Source organism: Mirounga leonina, unplaced genomic scaffold, assembly GCF_011800145.1.
Source record: "Mirounga leonina isolate KUSES-001 unplaced genomic scaffold, KU_Mleo_1.0 Mir_173, whole genome shotgun sequence".
Taxonomy (NCBI): Eukaryota; Metazoa; Chordata; class Mammalia; order Carnivora; family Phocidae; genus Mirounga; species Mirounga leonina.
This window is the reverse complement of record NW_023270447.1, coordinates 49,341,161-49,360,768: the sequence shown is the minus strand read 5'-3', so window position 1 is coordinate 49,360,768 and position 19,608 is coordinate 49,341,161. Positions and strand designations below refer to the sequence as shown.

General features: G+C 46.8%; 1 protein-coding gene across 1 annotated transcript in view; it reads right to left on the bottom strand.

Moving 5' to 3' along the window:
• The window catches only part of PLPP3 (phospholipid phosphatase 3), an 83,393-nt gene that overhangs the window by 40,193 nt on the left and 23,592 nt on the right, over positions 1-19,608 (bottom strand). The window contains exon 2 of the mRNA XM_035018464.1: positions 1,484-1,641. Within this exon, the coding sequence (XP_034874355.1) occupies positions 1,484-1,641 (158 nt within the window). The remainder of the gene's footprint in view (positions 1-1,483; positions 1,642-19,608) is intronic.

The window sequence follows — 19,608 nt, the reverse complement described above, 5'->3', positions numbered from 1 at the left end:
GCTTCTGGTTTTCCAGTTGTATAATGGGGATATTAGCGCTTAACTGGCATGTAGTATTCTTAACTTTAGCTTCCTTCCTTCTTGGCTTCTAATACAGGTCAAAGATAAGCTTCCAGGTTCTGGCTAATATAAACATGACTCAAGGATCTGAGAGGAAGAATTTATGACCTTGGTGGACAGACGCCTGTCCCTTATGCCCACACGGCTGGGGTTCAAGGGCAGAGAACAAACAGAAAATTCTGGAGGTGGAGCATGGACAGCTGTGAAAATGTAGGACTCACAAATTACAAGACCGGATCACCATCAGATTACCACCGGATTACTCTCCCCACCCCTGCCCCAAATGGGCACATCTAAAACAGGGTGGCCATACCCCAATTGCCACGAGGTGACCATTGCTCAAAATAATTCTGGAGTTGGTCCCAAAGTCTGTGGTACATTTCTGCATCCTCAATGAGGACTTCATCCTTTAAGGGAAGATCTATATATTTACACTTGCACGTGAGTAACCTGTTCAGCAATTGAGAGTTTGCAAAGTATTTCAACATTCATGACCTCTCTTACTCTTCATCGTAATAGTATGAAGCAAGATGGTCATTCCTGGTTTTAAGAATGTACAGCCTGTCAGTGGAGTGCCAGGTCCAGAACCTCGGTCTCTCGATTTCAAGTCCCATTTTATCTTCACTTTGCCACCTGGATGTGAGAAGGGAACGATACGCCAGAGAACACCAGTGGCATGACCACTGTTCCAGCAGCACAGCCATGGTGTGAAGACAGCCCAGAAAATGCCTGTGACATCTGATGGCATCTCCTCCCCCCTCTTCTGGGGCTCAGCGTCATGGCTCAGAGCTCAGACTCTGAGCTAAGGGGCACCTGGGTTCAAATCATAACTCTGCCGTTCCAAGTGAACTTGAGCGAATTATTTTTACTCCTGCAGACCTCAGTTTCTTAACTTGTAGAATAAAGATAAGAACAGTATCTAGACTTCACCAGATGGTTGTGAGGATCATGCAGGCCAAGTATTTTAAGGGGGACTTTGCGTACTTTCATGATACTTTTAGTATATACGTGCATATATAGATTATACTTCTGGTGTATACGTATATACATATATATTTAGTATTTGAAAATACTTTTTTTTTTAAAGATTTTATATATTTGTCAGAGAGAAAGAGCACGAGCTGGGGGAGGGGCAGGCAGAGGGAGAAGCAGGCTCCCTGCTGAGCAAGGACCACACCCCCCCCCCATTTGGGACTCGATCCCAGGACCCCGGGATCATGACCTGAGCCAAAGGCAGATGCTTAACCGACTGAGCCACCCAGGTGCCCTGGAAAATACTTTTACTAATAGCATTAACCACATGAAATAAACAGTATTAATCAAATCAAATTCTACTTCATCTGCCAACTGTGCTGGCTCAGATATTCTGAAATGGGATCCAGGGGCGGTGAGCAGGGTTGAGGACGGTGGCCCGGAAGCTTACCGCGAGGATGGCGATGACAATCCCCACGGCGCAGAGCACAGCATCGTTTATCGTCTCACCGGTTTTCGGGGGATACTTGATGCTCTCGTCATTGCAGTAAAACCCTCGGTGGTAAGGCTTGATGGTGCTTGTCTCAATGATGAGGAAGGGCAGGCCAGCTGCTCAAGACGGATCCACCACAGGGACCAGGAAAAAAAAAGAGAGAAAGAGAGAGAAAGGGAAAACATCAATAAAAGGAGGCCAGAGAAGCACTGACCGACAGCAAAGACCACCCCGACCAACAGCATTGACAGGGATAGTAATTCCTTACATTTGTAGCGACGTCAGGACCACAGAGAGCACTCAGGACATGCATGCCCTTCCTTTCTGGTCACCCCCAACAGGAGCACAGAATGACCCTCTTGTCTTGTCCAAGAGCGTGTGCTGTGGGAGGCAGAAGAGCTGGGGCAGGAGCTTTGCCCCTGCACACAACACCCTGCTAAAGTTAGACCCAATTTGTAATAATGACCAAAAGAGCCTCAAGTTTAATGACGTCTCGTTCTCCAAGTGCGACAGCCGTCACCATTCCCCCTTGGAGAAGCTCATCCCAAGGCTCTGCTGCTTGGAGCAGGGAAGGCCTTGGAGTCACAGAACCTGAAGTTGAATCTCAGATCCACCACTCCCTAGCAACGTGGCCTTTGGTTCTAATTCTGTCCTCCTGCGCCTCAGTTTCCTCACAAATGAGTTGTGGGGACGAGGACGGAAGATTGAAGCCCATAGGACTTCTAGCGTGGCGCCTGGTACATAGTAGCTGTTCAGTGGTGCCCTTTTCAACCTCTTTCTTCCACTGAAGAATCACTAACAAGACTATGCGAGCTGAGTGGGGCCCTGCCGCACCAGGTCGCCCTCGCAGCTGCTGCCAGTTTATCAGTGTTAGCTCAGATGCCGTTCTCTTAAAGGTCATGGCAAATGGATTCCATCACCTGCCAGGAAAAGCTCCTCATAACACTGAAGCAAAAAGCGAAGGCCTACAGTATCTCTTGTCTGATCATTGCAACGGCCTCCACATCGGTCTCCTGCCCTTCACTCTCTCTCACACGTATCTACCAGTTCACTTCCTGACCACGAGCATGTCACTGCCTTGCTTAAGTCTCTTCAATGGCTCCCCATTGCACAGGACGAGATAAAGTCCCGCAGTCTGACCTCTGGGGTTCCCTGTGACCTGGTCCTCCTCTCTCTTGACTCATGGTCTGCTGCCCTCCTGGACACGGCCTCCATGGAGACAGTACACAGAGACTGTGTTTTGGTTCATACTCTTCTCTCAGACTGGAAGACCTCTTCTTCCCCTACCACCCAAGTTCAACACCAAGCTGCCATGCCACTTCACAAAGTCAAAGGTGAGCCGCTAAATGTTAGGACTGGGGAAGACCAAGAAAAATATCTTGTTAACAGCCAGCACTGACGGAACAGCTAACACCAGCAATGTGGAAGGTACTTTATACCCATTTTTGCATTGAATCTTCCAACAACCTGAAGCGGTCACATTAAATCATCATGTAAGCACCCGTCGTTCATCTTCAAGCGAAGAGAACAGAGACTAAGAATATTTTGCTCATTCAGAGTCTCTCAGTCTACCCCCAAATGCCCGAATCCCCTAATTTAACTTTGCAAGTTGGTTTCATCCAACTGTGAATTTCAATAGCTGAAAAATCCCAAGATAAGCGGTTGTTTAAAAGATAAAATTCCATTTTCATGTTTCTCAAAAAGGAATTAAATTCACGTCACATTGCTCGCAGCCCCAGACCGCCTCTTAAAAAAAAAATGTACCATGAACTCCACAATTTTTCAATTACTTTGGTCCAGACCACCAGCGATAAAAATGCTCACTTTCTAAAAAGTGTATTTAGGTATCACTGTGCATACACACATGGATTTATTTGGTTTTATTCTTTGGATTTATTTGAATTCTACGGCTATTTATTTTGTGACCCCTAACTGCTTCCTGCTAGAACAACAATTTACTTTATCAAATTCATACTGGTGCTTTGAAAAGAAAGAAACAGCAAACACACCACAGCATTGTGCCTGACCTTCTCAAAGTAAACACAGAGGGGCCCTGGAAGGCAGTAACCATTAGCTCTTGAGACTCTGTCTCTGCGAAGGAGTGAAGCGGGCAAGGGGGGGCACTGGGTAAGCATGGTGGCATAGAAATGACAAGAGTAGGCAGCCAATCTTCGGGGGTAGGGGGGCTGGGAGAGAAAAAATATCATATGGGCCTGAACCATCTTCATTCTACTACTCAGCGTTTTGAAATGTGGCCAAGTTGGCTATGAAAAGTAGCTGAGAAGCCAGCAGTATGATATTAATAGTCCACTTTTAAAGTTTCACACATTGTGATAAAACGTCGAGCTCCACGTCTGAGCCTGGCCATAGCCTCTGTGGTGCCTGGGAGCCAAAGCGTTGCTAATAAACTCAGGAAGGGAAAAGACCCTGAGTGCCTTACATTTGTGCTACGCTCTTAGGCCCCAGCTTCTATTTTTAATAGCGTTCACATGATAGGCCTGTAAAACATATGTTTCTAAGGACAATAAAACACATATAAAAGAGCTGTGGAGTTAGACAGAACTGGGTTAATGATCTCAACTCTGCTCCCTGCTACTTGAGCACGTTAGTTCACATCTCCCCAACGCCCTTCTCATCTGTGCAATGGGAAGAACGAGATCTAGTCTGGGGATTGCCAGGATGATGTCATATGCCACTATCCTGACCCATTCATTTATTCAACAAATATTTATTCAGTCTTCACTATGTGCATGGAAGTACAAGCAATACAAAGACGGCATAAATCCTGCCCTCAGGGAGCTTACCGTCTAGTACGGGAAGACGTGATGGAATAAAATCAGCACAGGAAGTTGCTTTAGTTAAAAGAAATCAAGCAACAGCACTGGGTAAAATCAGCATGGCATCCGGCGCACGCTATGGACACTCAGTAGATGTTAAAAGGATGAAGTGGTGGGGGGCAATCCCACAGAGAAGGCTAGTAAAGAAAATCTGTTTATTCCGTTCCTTTGCCCTCTCTTAACCTGGGAACAATCCAAATCCTTTCTCCTCCTCCTTTGCCTAAGGCTCGGGGAGTTTCCGGTTCTGATTATATGGATGATGACCACAAACAGACAAGAAGTTGGCTCTGAATGTGTTCCGTTTAGTTTCTTGAAAAGCATGGAGATAGCATTTAGAAAACCCAATGGCTTTTTCTGTCTCCCCTACAAACTTGTGGTATGATTGGGGGGGATGCCAGTCAAGTCTTGACTTTGCTCCAGAAGAGAGTAACCTCAGATTCCCTTCAGTTGATGGGAAAAGCAGAAACATTTTCTCAACGGGGCAGCTAGTCCTCAAACGACAGAGCATCATGCCTTGCCTCTCCAGGACACAGGGAAGAGGCTGTTCTTTTCCAGAGCAGGATCTCCATTTCCAACACTGGCACCATCTTTATTACCAACCACTATGGTCCCCAATCCCTTCATTTCAAAAAAATTCCCAGTGCTGGTGCCTGGGAATCTTGAGGTGAACACATCATACATAGTACCTACCCTCAATAGGCTCATGGTATTTTAAGAAAATTACAAAAACAAGTGCATTAAAATATTTCTAAATGTGAGGACTGACATATAGAGTACAGGGAGGGCCCGGCAAGACTACTCTACCAGGAACACCAAAGATGGCTCATGGAGGATGAGAGGCTTGAGGGAATCCTCATGTGAGTAGGAGGTGTTTTGGATCCAGAGACTAAGTACACTCAAGAAACTCCATGTAGTTTAGGGATTTCAGTAAGGCAGTCATTAAAACTGATGGCCATTATAAGAATACGATTTTAAACTTGGCTACAGAGCTGGAAGAGACACACAAGTAGACAATGAAAGGAAGAAACTGAAAGCTGGCACAGACGCAACGATAGTAGCTAATACTTACTCAACGACTATTATGTGCCCAAACCGTGCCGAGGAACCCCACATGAACGTCTGCCATTTGACAAACCTGGATGCCTACTATGTCCTCAGCACTGACCGGGCCACTGTGCTGACGGAAGCCCCAGCCTTCAAGTGGCCCAAGGGCTAATGGGAGAACAGTCATAAAAATGAACACATTCAGTCCACCCTAAGATTCAAGGGGATTGAAGTGACTTACCAGAGACACGAGGACTTCTGAGTGCTTTCTAAAGTCAGTGAGTCACTTAAAACAGAGAAGGAAGCCCCTATGAGTATTGATAAATTAGCTACAGCTCAGCAAATTTCATGGCCTCTGAAGAAAAAGAGGCTTTCTATGGAACCGTCAAGGCAATAAATAGCATGGGTGATTATTCACTGAATATTTACCATGTACCAAACATGGGCTCAGTATCTAATTTAACCAACACTCTGAAGTCAATATCCTGGACTTTAGATTTATCTGTAATGAAAGGTAATTACAAGTTTTTGCAAAGCAAAACCAAAAAGTGTGTGTGTGTGTACATACCATCTGGTGATTCTAGACCCCAACTCAAAGCACTTCCCCTCCTTTTAATCAAGGATCAATTAACTTCCTATACCTCCAGGGACCTCTTGGCTTATGTAGGCTGCAGAGGAGGCGAAATACGAACTCACTGACAAACACTTAATGGGCAGAAAATCAAAGCATGAAGAAAGGCCCCTGTGTTGGGTTCGGGCCTTTGAAACTTCTTGGGCTTTGAAAAACTAACACTTGAGCAGGTTGGGTGGTTTGGGGGTGGGGTGTAAAAAAACACAGGGTAAGTTTCTGTGGCCCACCCATTGATAAAGTCATGTGGGAAGTGTTACCAAAGTGACCCAGCCCCAGAACCCTGCCCCCTTCAGCCCCAGCTTCACGTTTGCACAAAATTAAACACAGCCTCCTGCTCTCAAAGTGCTTTTTAGAAAGCCCGCGGTGTGCGTCAGGGAAAGAGTGGGGGTGGGAGAGTGAATAAGAAATCTCCACACTTTGGCAGGACCCAACTCAGAGCATCAAGGAGGGGCTGCCCATGGCTCCAATAGACCAAGGCCTTCGAGTGCTTTCTCAGAGTCGTCCGGCTATCTACTTCATCCAATCTGTAGTTACCGTAAAATAAGCAAAATCCAGGATCTGTAATAATTAAACAATAATTACACAAACACCTACCCACAGAAGAGTCGGTGCAGAATCCTTGTATGGTATCAAGCGCAGACTCACTGCTCCAATCAGTGAACTCCACGACAGCACTTTAAGATTTTATTTTTATTTATTTATTTGAGAGAGAGAATGAGATAGAGCGAGCATGAGAGGGGAGAGGGGAGAGGGTCAGAGGGAGAAGCAGACTCCCTGCCGAGCAGGGAGCCCGATGCGGGACTCGATCCCGGGACTCCAGGATCATGACCTGAGCCGAAGGCAGTCGCTTAACCGACTGAGCCACCCAGGCGCCCCAACACTTTAGACATCAGTACAGTATAGACTCTACTGTTCTGCTCGTTTTACAAATGATAGACTGAGGCTCCGAAAATTTAAGCAGCTCATCCAAAGTGCAAAGCTAGCAAAGGGTGCCAATACGGACCAGGTGGTAGAAATACAAATGGGAGGCATAGGGCTTCTGATTTCAAACTTAGAGTCCAATTAGGAATTAATGTATCTGAACTTCCCCAAGAGCTGTGAAAAGGTACGTTATTATTTTCATTTGTAGCCACCAGAAAGCTGAGGCCAGAAGTTTTGTAACGTGGCCAGGGTTCCCACGTGAGTCAGGTGGTCCCTGGGATTTGAACCCAGGTCTGTCTGTCTTTTGGTTCATGTCTTCTTACTCCATGACCTGACCCTCCCTTTCTTTATAAATGTATTCCCTGTTAAAATATGACCAACTGCTTTTTTTTTTAATCACTTAAGGCCAGAATGGTCAACCCAACTACTACTTAGAGGTTCAAAATACAAATATTTATGTTGCTTGTAAGTGACAGGGTTTCTATTTAAAGTAATTAATTGCTACTGGTCTTAGAAGTGTGCAAACTTTCTTCGGTTTACGATATTTGTCCAGATTTTTATACTGGACACAATCCAGATGAGACAAAACTAAGTTTACTATGAAGGCATTTCCCACCTTTCAAACGGGCTGCCATGAAAAACACTTGTTGTTGGCTGGTGTGAACAGGCAATATTCTGGGTCTAGGGGTTTTCTCTGACAAATGCTCATTCTTCAAAACTGCAAAGTCCAGTCCCTTTCTTCACAAAAAGAAGATTGTCAGAACCGAAAGCAACTCCGTGGTAGAAGTGAAGAAATTAGTGGCTGATCTAGTCCTGGTGCCTGGGTTTCCCGAGCCCAGGTCCAGGGCCCTCAGTGTAATTCCACAAACATGTAGGACAGTTCCTGAGTATGGGGCACTATTAGGTGCTGGGGACACACAATGTCAAGATCCTGTACCGTTTCTGAGTTTCTCAACTTTGGAAAGTCTCAGGTTCCATGACAAAGGGACACCTGTCTTTAGTCTAATCATAGGTGTCAGAAAGAACTTTGGATGGCCTTCCTTATTGGAAAGTGCTTAAGGAGAAAACATTTTATTCTCCAAAATAATATGGGCCACCTCAAAACTCTTAGCTCTGTTTTGGGCCTTTTCAGTTGGGATTTTGAAAGGGTTGTCAGATCCACTAGGGACTTAAAAAACAAACTCACCAACAGCGCATGATTCAGACCTTTTCACGAAGAGAGCCCCCACCCTCTTTTGTAGACCTGATAATACACAACTACCAGAGCTAACAGACTTACAACTCCTCTATCCCAGGTCAAACTGGGTTACCTCCTTCCTCTTTGGACCCCTCTTTTAAATAAGGATTAGAGTAAATTTGCATTCATTGGGTACCTACTATGTGCCAGGAGCTCTGGATACATCAACTGATGTAACTCAAAACAATCCTCTAAAATAATTATTAGCATACAGCCAAAGAATTGAGAATCAGAGAGATTATATTTCACCACTGTTTGGTAAGAGCAGTGTAACCAGGATATATAATAGAATACTGAGACCTTTGAAGTTCATTCAGAGATGGGGCCAGTTAGCCTTTTTTGCTAAGTACACATAGGAACTAGGTCTATATACAGACATTGGGAAAGCTACAAAGCTCTGGAAAAGTGTATGCTGACCTTGAGCAGGGATAAAAAGCAAGGCTCTTCCTTAGATGATGCTGAGATGGATTTATATAGATCCAGCTACTCTCCTGCCTCAGTCTCCCTGATGACCCAAATGTGTTTATTTCCAATATGGCTGCCCAGAGCTAGGACATAAGAATCCCAATGTGTGCATGGGGTTTAATAGCTCTTACATAAATAATCACATTTGATCTTCCTAACAACCCCATGAAATAATGTCTTAACATCTAGATTAAAGTACCCCTGGAAAACTCCTACATGTCTTTCAAGACTTAAATATCTCTTCTACAAAGGATTCACTGAGCCACGTTAGCCACTCTGGCAGAGTTACTTTATCCAATTTATCCATGAACTTCAGAGTCAGGCAGACAGGATTTTACATCCTACTTCTATTACCCGCTGTGCTTACCGTATGACCTTGGGCAAGTCACTTTACCTCTCTGGGCTTCATCAATGTACAATAGGACTTTGTACAATAATTCCCAATGTACAGAGTTGATTGTGAGGACTGAGATGACACAGTTTATAAAATATCCAATTGCCTGGCTCCATAAATGTTAGCTTCTGCTCCTGCATGTGACAGGAAGCCACTGAAAGCTTTTAAGCAGGTATAAGATGTGATCAGAGTTCAGTCAAAAGCTCCCTCAAGCCGCTGGGGTCTGCCAACTCCTTCCCAAATGCAATCTGATCCCACGGGAAAAGCACGCTCATAAAATCCTCTAATTCCAGGGACTTCTTGGGATTGTACATAGAAGGGGCTTCGACAGTGGTTAGCAGGACCTGGCACCCTGATGCAGAGAAGAAATGTCGCGGCAGGAACCCTGCCACGCACTGTCAAAAGATCATACAAGGCTGAATGGGAGGTAAGCCTATAAAGGTGAAAAAAATTCCCTTTTCATTTTCCCAAAGAGTTAAAACACACATTCGTCAGCATGCACACTCCCACCCAAGCTATGCTGCCCAGGTGTACACAAAGCACCAGGTTTACGTGGAAGTAAGATAAACAACCCGTGGACTGGCAGGACATCAGACACCTGGGAGGGCCAAAGTTCGAGACAGTCCAAAGGCAAGACTGGAGCCAGACGCATTGCCAAAAGTGAGGAGTCGGAGCACTATTGGAGACGCTGTGAGAACCAAATGAGGCTGGTGGGCAATCCAAGGCCACCAGGGCACCGAGCTGCCTGGGCCAATCTAGGTCAAAGGTCACATGCTGGCAGCCCAGCACCGAGTGGGACGCACAGAGATGTTCTGTTTGGTCACCCACGGCTTACATTCCTCAACATCGGTTGTTACCATTTCATGAAGCAGGTCTCACGCGGCATCCAGAGTGCCAGCTATAACCGTGGCTGTATGTGCCCTCTGCCATTCCTACCGTCTCCCTGACATCCAGGCTGCCGGTCAGTCGTCACTGTCCCTGAGCATGAACTGTCGATTCTCCTACGCCTGGTCTGCGTCCGTCATTTATGTTACCCACCCGGCCCCTGTAGACATTTTGCTTTTTCCACTGCTGCTCTTGAAAATATGAAGTTCTTGGATGAACCCATAAAAATACAAGTAACTAACTCTTGGTTCAACCATGCCCTCCATGGTAGGTAATGGCCTCATGAGACAAGTGTGTATGTGTAGGAATATATATATCTGTTTTATATATGATATAAGCTCATATGCATGAGTTTATATATCTGTTTTAACCTGAAGCCTATCTGTGTTCAATTATAAACCCAGTATGATTTATCCAGCATACTCTAGCATGGCAATTATTCCTTTTTCTGTAAGTCCCCTGCACTAGCTGAGAGTTTCTTCGAAAAGGGTCCATATTTTATTCATCTCTATATGCCCAGCACAAAGAGTAATTCCTAGTACTAAGTGGGTGCTTCACAGATGGATACTGGATAAATGTACACAGGACACAAACTAAAATCCAGACGATGTGGCTCTGCCCCAAATACAGTGTATAGCTTATAGATCCCTTTTTCCCCCACCTTTCTGAATTTTCATCTGAACTCTCTCACATCTCAACTCCTGTTTTTCTAACATGATCCCCCAAAACAACACACCACCAGACGTCCTCATGAAGAGCAGAGAAATCCGTGAAGAATTATTTACGGGGCACCTGACCAGTTTCAAGTCTCAGATGTGTGGCTATTGGGCTGGATGACTGCTAAGACCCTGAATTTTCGGTTTCCCAGTCTGTCATGTAGTGAAACTATCAGGAAATACTTTGTAGGGTACCCCCAGGTAAGCTGAGCAGGCTGCTCAGTGGCCCCACTCCACCCTGCCCAGTTGTCCCAGGGGCCTAGAGATCCATTTCGGCGCACCCCTGGCCCACTTCCTGTGATCCTCCTGGGAATGGCTGCCCAGGAGAAAGCTCCCAGTAGAGGAAGAGCACAAATCTCAAGAAAGCAGCTCCGATCTGGGTTTGAAAACCCAGTTTTGCCACTTAAAAACATTTATGCAACCATGAGCAAGCTGCTTCACTTCCTCAGAGCCCCCACTGGAAAAAGAGGACGCCGATACCCATTTTAAAGAGCTATGAGGATGACCCATCCCAGGGCAGGGATTTAACGAAGGTGGGTTCTCTGCCCTCCCAGCCTGAAAATCTACTCTCCAGCTGTTTACATGATGCCAATCAGCCTGCCTGACCGGTTTCCTCTGGTTTCCTCAAGAAGGTGGCCAGACTAAGCTGGACAAGGCTGTATCAGCTCCGACAAGGACTGTCACTCCAGTCAAGTGATGCTGGAGCCATTCCAGGGTGCCAGGGATAAGACAACCCTCGCGCCAGGAGCACACTCCCCACTCCCAGCCTGTCAACGTCCCTTCTGTAGAACCCAGAAACCTTTTTCCAATCTGACAGCTCCCACCTGCACAAGTAATTCCCCGATGCAATTTTGTAACTGAATACAAGCCCTGAAAGCTGGAAAGTTTGAAGTCCAAAATAATCTCTCTGACCTTCTGCCTAAACACTCACTAATCACTTTTTAATTTGTCGTTTATTTCCTCTCTCGGTGCTGTATTCACGGGCTACATTTTTGTTTTAGAAGTATCCGGGGAGGGAATGGTGTTACAGGACACCTGATAAAAGTACCAGTCAAACTTCTCTTCTCTACATCCGAGGCCTGGTGTATGCCCCATCAGGATTTCCAGAATGCACTGGGTGGCCAGAAAGTGAAGGAGAAAAAAGGTGCTTTGAAGCAGAGTCCTCACTGGGAGAATTATGGGCTACAGGAATTAATAGGATGTGGTCCCTGCCCTCTAAAAATGCAGACTCTCGGGACAGCTACCCATGATGCAGTGGGACAGGACCCGCCAGGGAGGCCTTTCTAAATTGCCCAGGGAGCACGGAGGCATGACTGGGCTGCCAGCAGGGATGTAATACCAGTTTACTGACTAACCCAGTAAATGCATTTCAAAGATTCCTTGCCGTCATTTGAATGCCAACAACAGAGTTAAGGCTATACAAAAAAATTTTTAAATAAAAGTAATTAAAAAAGAAAATCCAGAACTGGAAAGATTCCCCCCCAAAACAGTTAACAAAACTGCTGTCGTAACCCACCCTCATCCCCTACCCAACTTTTAACCCCGAGGAAAAATGAGAAAAGGAGTTTGAGGGAGGCCATCTAATTCCTAAAACACAGATGCTGAAAAGATGCTAAAAAGGAAACACTGGCAGCTAAAAATGTTGCTCACTCCAGAAGAAATGTCTTACTTGGAGACAAAGGTTTCTAGTTTAATCATCACTAGGATTACTACAAACTGAAATAAGTTGAATCCAAATAGATGGACTAGGGTCATTCCACATTGTATGTTTATCCTAGCGAATTAGGCAACCTTTCACCGACTGAATAATGAAGTCTCAAGTAGTCAGAGCTGGGTCAGCTCAGCCAATGTCTTGGAGAAGAAAATGATTTCCACACTAGTTTCTGATTCAGTGAAGAGATGCCTGCTATCCATAAGAAGACAACACAAGTAAGTTTGGGAGTATTAGTTAAGTTTCTCTTGGCAAGGCGACCTCAAAAAACAAATACCAACCCACACTAACTGACGATGCTAATGACTCGTCTTCATCAGTGTTAGTGAGGCTATCTATATAGTCACACTTCTGCTCTCTCAGGCTGTGTTTCTTCACGTGCAAAATGAAAGGGACGATTTTATCAGGTGTCTTAGGGACATTTCTAATTCAGGAGTTTTCGCCTTTAGCCTAGATGTTTTATAAACAAACTGCAAGTTTCCTTCCCGTGGCATCCTTACGGGGCAGATGGATGGGCATCGCCACTTGCCCGCTATGCCCGCTGGGGTAACAGGGGCACACTTCGTTCTTTTAAGTCTGGGAAGAGACACTGGCTGAGCAGCGCCCTCCAGAATTCAAAGGTGCTCATTTATAAAAGAACAGCTCCAGCAAACATCCCCGAATCTGCAGACCTTCAGATGCAAACTGAATTCATGACTGGCAGCTCTTGGCTCTGTCAAAGGAGGAGGTTAACAGCAAAAATGCCCTGTGGGTTGGAGGCAGATGGGAATGAGCATCAGCTCCTGCAGCAGACTGGGTACTATTGTAGGCGCTTGAGAGCGGGGCCTCCTTCATTCCTCCTAGTCATCCTTTCCAGGGAAGTAGCACCAACTAGGTTTTGCAAAGGCCCAGACTGAAGATCAGAAACAAGCTCGTGGAGCAGCAGGGCAGAAATGCCACTGGGCCAGGCTGGCTCTCCACAGCTCTGGGCAGCCAGCGCTTGTCCTATCTGTAGGTGCTCTTGCCCAGACCAAGAAGGGGTGCCTCTGGCAAACTGACTGGTTCCCTGGAGTTAGAAATTCCTGTGCTCTGGGGCTACCCTCAGCTGCTCCGGCAGCCCTCCCCTTCCCCCCCACCAGGATGGGGATAACAAAATGTGGGCATTCAGATACAGGAGAACGGGCTGCAGTAAAAACCCCCTGTGGTTTGCTATAGGAACCCTATTGTTCCAGAGGGAAGCTCTTTTGCCAAAACTCTCCAGGAAGCCACGCTCTGTGATGCATTTTTCAGCTGTTGAGAGAAAAGGGTAGTTCCTGGGATGTTTCTTCAATGGTACTGGAAGCCAGGCCCTTAATCCTTGAAAAGCAACAAGGAGCCAGCTTCCCTCAGAGGGACAGAATGTCTAGTGTCCTTCTTCCAAATAAAAACATAAAAACTCCTCATCTTCCCCCTTACAACCTCCCCAAATGTGTGAATCAGGCAGAGGGACAGAAGAAGGTAGTGAAGCCCAAGGGGGGGTGGCGGTTCAGGCCTTCTCTGCACCCCTCCTCCCCTCATGGCCCTGCCCACCTGACCTCCCTATAGCAGTAAATTACAAAGCCCCCACTGTTCTCTCTGCCCATCCTCCCCATACCTCCCTAACCCCCCCCCCCCCCCCCACACACATACATTTTTTTTAAGGGCGAAATGCCAAATAACATTATTCCCCTTCACCATGGTATTGCCATGAGAGCTGCCTGGTATGTTTGCCTGAAAATTGGAAAGTTTTCATGGAAATCTCGGCCTCCACTACAGCTCTCCCTTTGTGGAAGTGGACTTGGAAAGAAATGGAAGGCCCCTAACTGGAACCTAATTGGGCAGAGAAGAGCAGAGAGCAAGGCCCCTGGAATTGCTCAGAGGCCAGAGGGGTACCCGACCGTGCCTTTGGCAGCCTGGAACGGGCCCCTTGTGCCGCAGCTCGTCCCTCTGCACAATGTGGCTCTCTGTACTGGGCAGCCTCCCCTCAGACCAGGGACCCTATTATGCAACTGCAGGGGGCAGGGGAGCACAGGCAGCGCATATATTACCACCCAAGGGTGCAACACAGGTATCCCCGGCGCATGGAGGTCAACGGCAGGAAACGGTTTCACAGACCATCTGAATCAGCGGAGCGCCAAGAAAAATCGAAAATGGTTTTCTGAGTTTGGTCAGGTTTTGTGACCCTCTGGAAGGAGCAGACCTCGCACGAGTCCCTCCCTTCTCTCGTTGTGGCAGTGTGACCCCGGACCAGAGAATTCTCAGGACCTCCACGTCAGGCCGCAGGGAAGAGGGGCCGTGAGGATCTCCCAAGCTGGGATGTATGGGGGGGTCACACAGCTGGGCACGCACGCAGCGCACGCACTCGGGGTCTCCCTCCCCCGCCACAACACGAGGCGGGGGCGGGGGGGCAGGCTGCCGGGCGCAGGACCGGATCCGTGAGAAATCATCTCTCCTCTCCTGCTCCCTGTACCACTGAGAGCAAAACTGTGGATGTGGGCTCCTGCTTGTCCATCAAGATGACAGAATGGGTCTCGGGCAATTCATTATTCAACAAACTGGCCCTTCACAAATCCCATCCAAAGGAATGGTTTGATGCCTTTCATTACACTGACTATACAAAATACTGAAAGACCAGCGCACTTCAAAAGCCTCACAAAAACCCAGGCCTGGGTTTGGCAGGAGTTCCTCAGCCACTGGGTTTTTCTGTGTGTGGTTTATAATAACATGCAAGCCTGATGCCAACTCCTAATCTATTAAGGGACTGCCAATTAGCAGGGGGCTTAGAGCTGCAGGTTTGAGAACTGGGGAGCAGGTCTAATTAGGGTTCCAAGTCATTTCTCTCTATCACCCCCTCTCAATCTGACACCAGGTATACTGGCCTATTGTTCTGCCTAGAACCTTTCTGTATTTCTCAGCACGCTTTGTTTGTTTCAAGGTTCCAGGCCTGAAGGCTAGTGCTGATTTTCACATCTGTCTTGCAGGGTAAAATTGGGCATTGAACGAGGTTATTCTCTGGATAGTGACTTTCAGATTTGGCCAATCATCAAAATCACCAGGAACACTCATTAAAAAACACATACCAGGCACTACCCAGACCTGCTTAATAACTCAATCAGAATTCCCAGGACAAGGGCCTGAGAAGTTGAGCTTAATAACTCAATCAGAATTCCCAGGACAAGGGCCTGAGGAGTCTCAACTGTCACAAGCCTTTGAAATGATTCTATTCCCAGGTGATTTGGGAGTCATTGCTCTAAAAAGTAAAAACAATTTCATTTTGAATTCAAGGGCTTTTAAAAAAATGGATGCATAATATACATAAAATGAAACTTTTATATGCATACACCAAATAAACACAATTTTAAACCACAATGAATATCAAATGTTTGGAGTGCCTGTGGGGGGGGGGGTGGCTCAGTCCATTAAGTGTCTGCCTTCTGCTCAGGTCTTGATCCCAGGGTCCTGGGATCGAGCCCCGCATCAGGCTCCCTGCTCAGCAGGGAGCCTGCTTCCCCCTCTCTCTCTGCTGCTCCCCCTGCTTGTGCTCTCTTTCTGTCAAATAAATAAATAAAACCTTAAAAAATATATACCAAATGTCTGCCATTGCACCTATGTGTGCTGGAGCCAGGAAATACTGAGATGAATAAAACAGGTTTCCCACCCTCAGAAGAGCTCCCTGTCTAGGGACGCAGCAACATCCCAGCAGAAGAACCAGTCTTTCTTACCTAGGGATCCTGTGAGATTGCAAACCTGCAGCTCTTCCTTCCTCCTTTCTCTTCTGCCTCATGGTGGACTTCGCTTTCCAGTATCTTTGCCAAATGGCACCAAAAAGGAAACAGAATGATTTCAGACACCCAACTTCAAAGGCCTATCTTAGAAGGGCAGAAAAAGGGCGCCTGGGTGGCTCAGATGGTTGGGCGTCTGCCTTCGGCTCAGGTCACGATCCTGGAGTCCCGGGATCGAGTCCCACATCGGGCTCCCGGCTCAGCGGGGAGCCTGCTTCTCCCTCTGACCCTCTCCCCTCTCATGCTGTTTCTCTCTCGCTCGCTCTCTAAAAAATAAATAAAATCTTAAAAAAAAAAAAAAAAAAAAGAAGGGCAGAAAAAGCCGGAGAAACATATGGGTTCAAGAGACAGGAGAAATATGGACCTTACGACGGCCTAGGCTGAAGACCGAAAGAGAGTGGGTCCCTGCCAGCAGACGAAGCCCTGGGCTGGGTTTTGGAGCCCAAGCCTGGATAACTTTCTCCACTGAGAGTCCCTGCTCTTCACTGAGCCTCCTTAGCTATAAAAGAGAGGAAACTGGGACTGGGTGGTCATATCCCAAAGCATGTGTAGTATGAGCCTTTTCCCTGGAGTCTTCACGCAAGTTCACTGCTGAGTCTCAAAGGGAGATGTACAAACTCGAAGAACCGGAAGTCTCCAGAACACTCTCTCAAGAAAAGTGAGCCTAACCGATCTCTCACTGGCTCTAAAATCATGTTTCATGTATATGGCTTTCAAACAAGACGCGCTTCTCAGCTGGCAGAAACAGTGTTTTGTATTTACCCTCTGCAGTGCTGGATGCGCAGCAGAGACTCGACGTTAATCCATCTAGGCTAGACAGGGTCACGGCCAGACTGCTTTACAAAGATGACTCTGGCAGCCGTGTGGAGGACAGCCTGGATCACAGGGTCCTCAGAACTCAAGCTCCCTGCTAACTGAGGCGTGACCAACCACCTTCCCGAGGAAAAGCCTTCTGCATTTCGTAGACACATCCCCATCAACCCCGAACGCGATGTAGGAAGGCCTCCCACAGCCTTGACGCCATGCTAGGTCCTGGCCAGCACAACTCAAATAAACACTGCCTGCTCTCCAGGAGAGTCTGAGGCTACTTCCCTTCTTGCTTTAAACACCTCTGTGGAACCGACTGCTACAGCCGCCCTGTTCAGACTCTCGGGTTATCTTAATACACAGCACTCTTCGGGAGCATACCTCGGTGCAGGTTAGAAGCAAACAGCTCGAGAGGGCAACCCATCTATTGGCAACTGAAGTACAAGAGCTTGGTGTGGCTCTAAGCATGGGGATTTTGGAGTCAGACACTCCTGGGTCTCGTCTCCACCTTCACCACGTCGGTTCCCCTCACAGGGATGTGAGAGGAATGAGAGCCTAGGAGCAAAGATGCTAAGACAATGCCTGGCACCCAGGAATGCTCGGTAACTGTTACTATGACAACGGTGGGATGGTGTGTCTTCTGCAGCAAGGACAGAGAGAGGTGTTATCTTGGCCCACAAAGAAACCCATTGTTTACCTCATGCGCAGTTACTGAATAGGTACCATGAAAGTCACCAAGCCTTTGGCTTTTTTGTGAGACACGAGTGAGTGACACTATAGATTATCAGGAAAAAAAACACAGGCTTGGGGGTTGAGTCCATTTGCATTTGAACCTCGGATCTGTCTCTTTTTAGTCCTGTGACATCGCACGAGCTGCTGGCGTCTCGAAGGCCATCTGTGGAATGGGGCTAGCTGAGCCCATCTTAAGGGGTTCCTGTGAAATTGAGAGACACAGTACGACATATAAAGTGCACTCAATTCATGGGAGTGGTTGCTGTTGCTCATGGTCTTCCCCACAAAAGACATCAGCATGAAGGAAGGCGCTTAGGGCAGCCCTTTGCCCCCACGTGGGAGCTCTTCACGTCCTTTAAAGCCCCCAAGGGCAACAATAAATGTAGAGTTTTCTAAAATACCAGTGTCTTTTCAATGTTTGATTATTTCCAGCCAAAGGAAAATAACTGGGGATTTTCGTAGCATTTCTTGCTGGTCTGAATGGAATGTCCCTCGGGACTTCCTTGGACCTTCACTTCATATTGATAAGTCTCCATCTCCATGGAGACTATTTGTTCACTTTCTCTTCATTCACTTTTTTCCAATAAATATTTATGATGCGCCCACAATGAACAAAGGACAGACGTGAGAGCAACTGGGGAATATGCAGCGATTAGAGGTCAAACCCTTTTTTTAAATTCCTGCGAGGGGGCACCTGGGTGGCTCAGTCACTGGGCGTCTGCCTTCGGCTCAGGTCATGATCCCAGGGTCCTGGGATGGAGCCCCGCATCAGGCTCCCTGCTTGGCGGGAAGCCTGCTTCTCCCTCTCCCACTCCCCCTGCTTGTGTTCCCTCTCTCGCTGTCTCTGTCATATACATAAATAAAAAATCTTAAAAAATAAATAAAATAAATTCCTGTGAGGAAGTTAAGAAAAACAGTAGGGGGCGGTGGGGCACCTGGGTGGCTCAGTTGGTTAAGCGACTGCCTTCGGCTCAGGTCGTGATCCTGGAGTCCCGGGATCGAGTCCCGCATCGGGCTTCCTGCTCGACAGGGAGTCTGCTTCTCCCTCTGACCCTCCCCCCTCTCATGCTTTCTCTCATTCTCTCTCTAATAAAATAAAATCCTAAAAAAAAAGAGTAGGGGTCGGCCCAAGTGCGCTCAGTGAAAAAGAGACACAGGGATCTACGTACTGCACAACGCCAGAAGTCACTACTTCCAGGCTTCGGTTCCAGCCAGGACTGAAACTCAGTGCCATTCCCACTCCTGCTTCACAGAGAAGGCTGAGCAGGCCCCATACAACCTCCTCTGCTCAAGAGCTGCACCGGGGACCTTGTATTTCTTGTGCACATCCCACCCTACGCACCACGGCCCGGACTGCGTTAGCTGGGTATTGTTATACTGGTTCTGGCCTTCCCTGGGGTCTACTGGTGTGTATGTGGCATCCACGCCAAACTTATCGCACTGAATTAGCAATAAGGAAACAGAAACACCCGAAGTGTGGGACATACTGTAAAATAATTGGCCAGAACACTTCAAGAAACGCCATGTTATATATATATATACATAAAAGATGAGAATCTGTTGCAGGTAAAGGAGACTAAAGAGACTGTATCAAATATGAGTGAAACCTGATTAGATCTTGGATCCAAAAAAAATCTATAAAAGAGATATTGGGACAACTGTACAATTTTGCATATGAACCTTATATTAGATATTACTGAATAAATGTTACTTTTCTTGTAAAAAAAATGTGCATGGGGGGGTGTAGTTGGCACACGTGTGTGTATACGTAGCTTGCCATAATCCCTCAGGAGAATAACAAAAAACTAAAGGGAAGCTACATAAAGGATAAGGAAACAAGATGAAAACTGATGAGCCATATGCAATATTGGCTGGTTTTACAATGAAACGTGATCCAACTGCCAGGGAATCATTGGGATGCCCC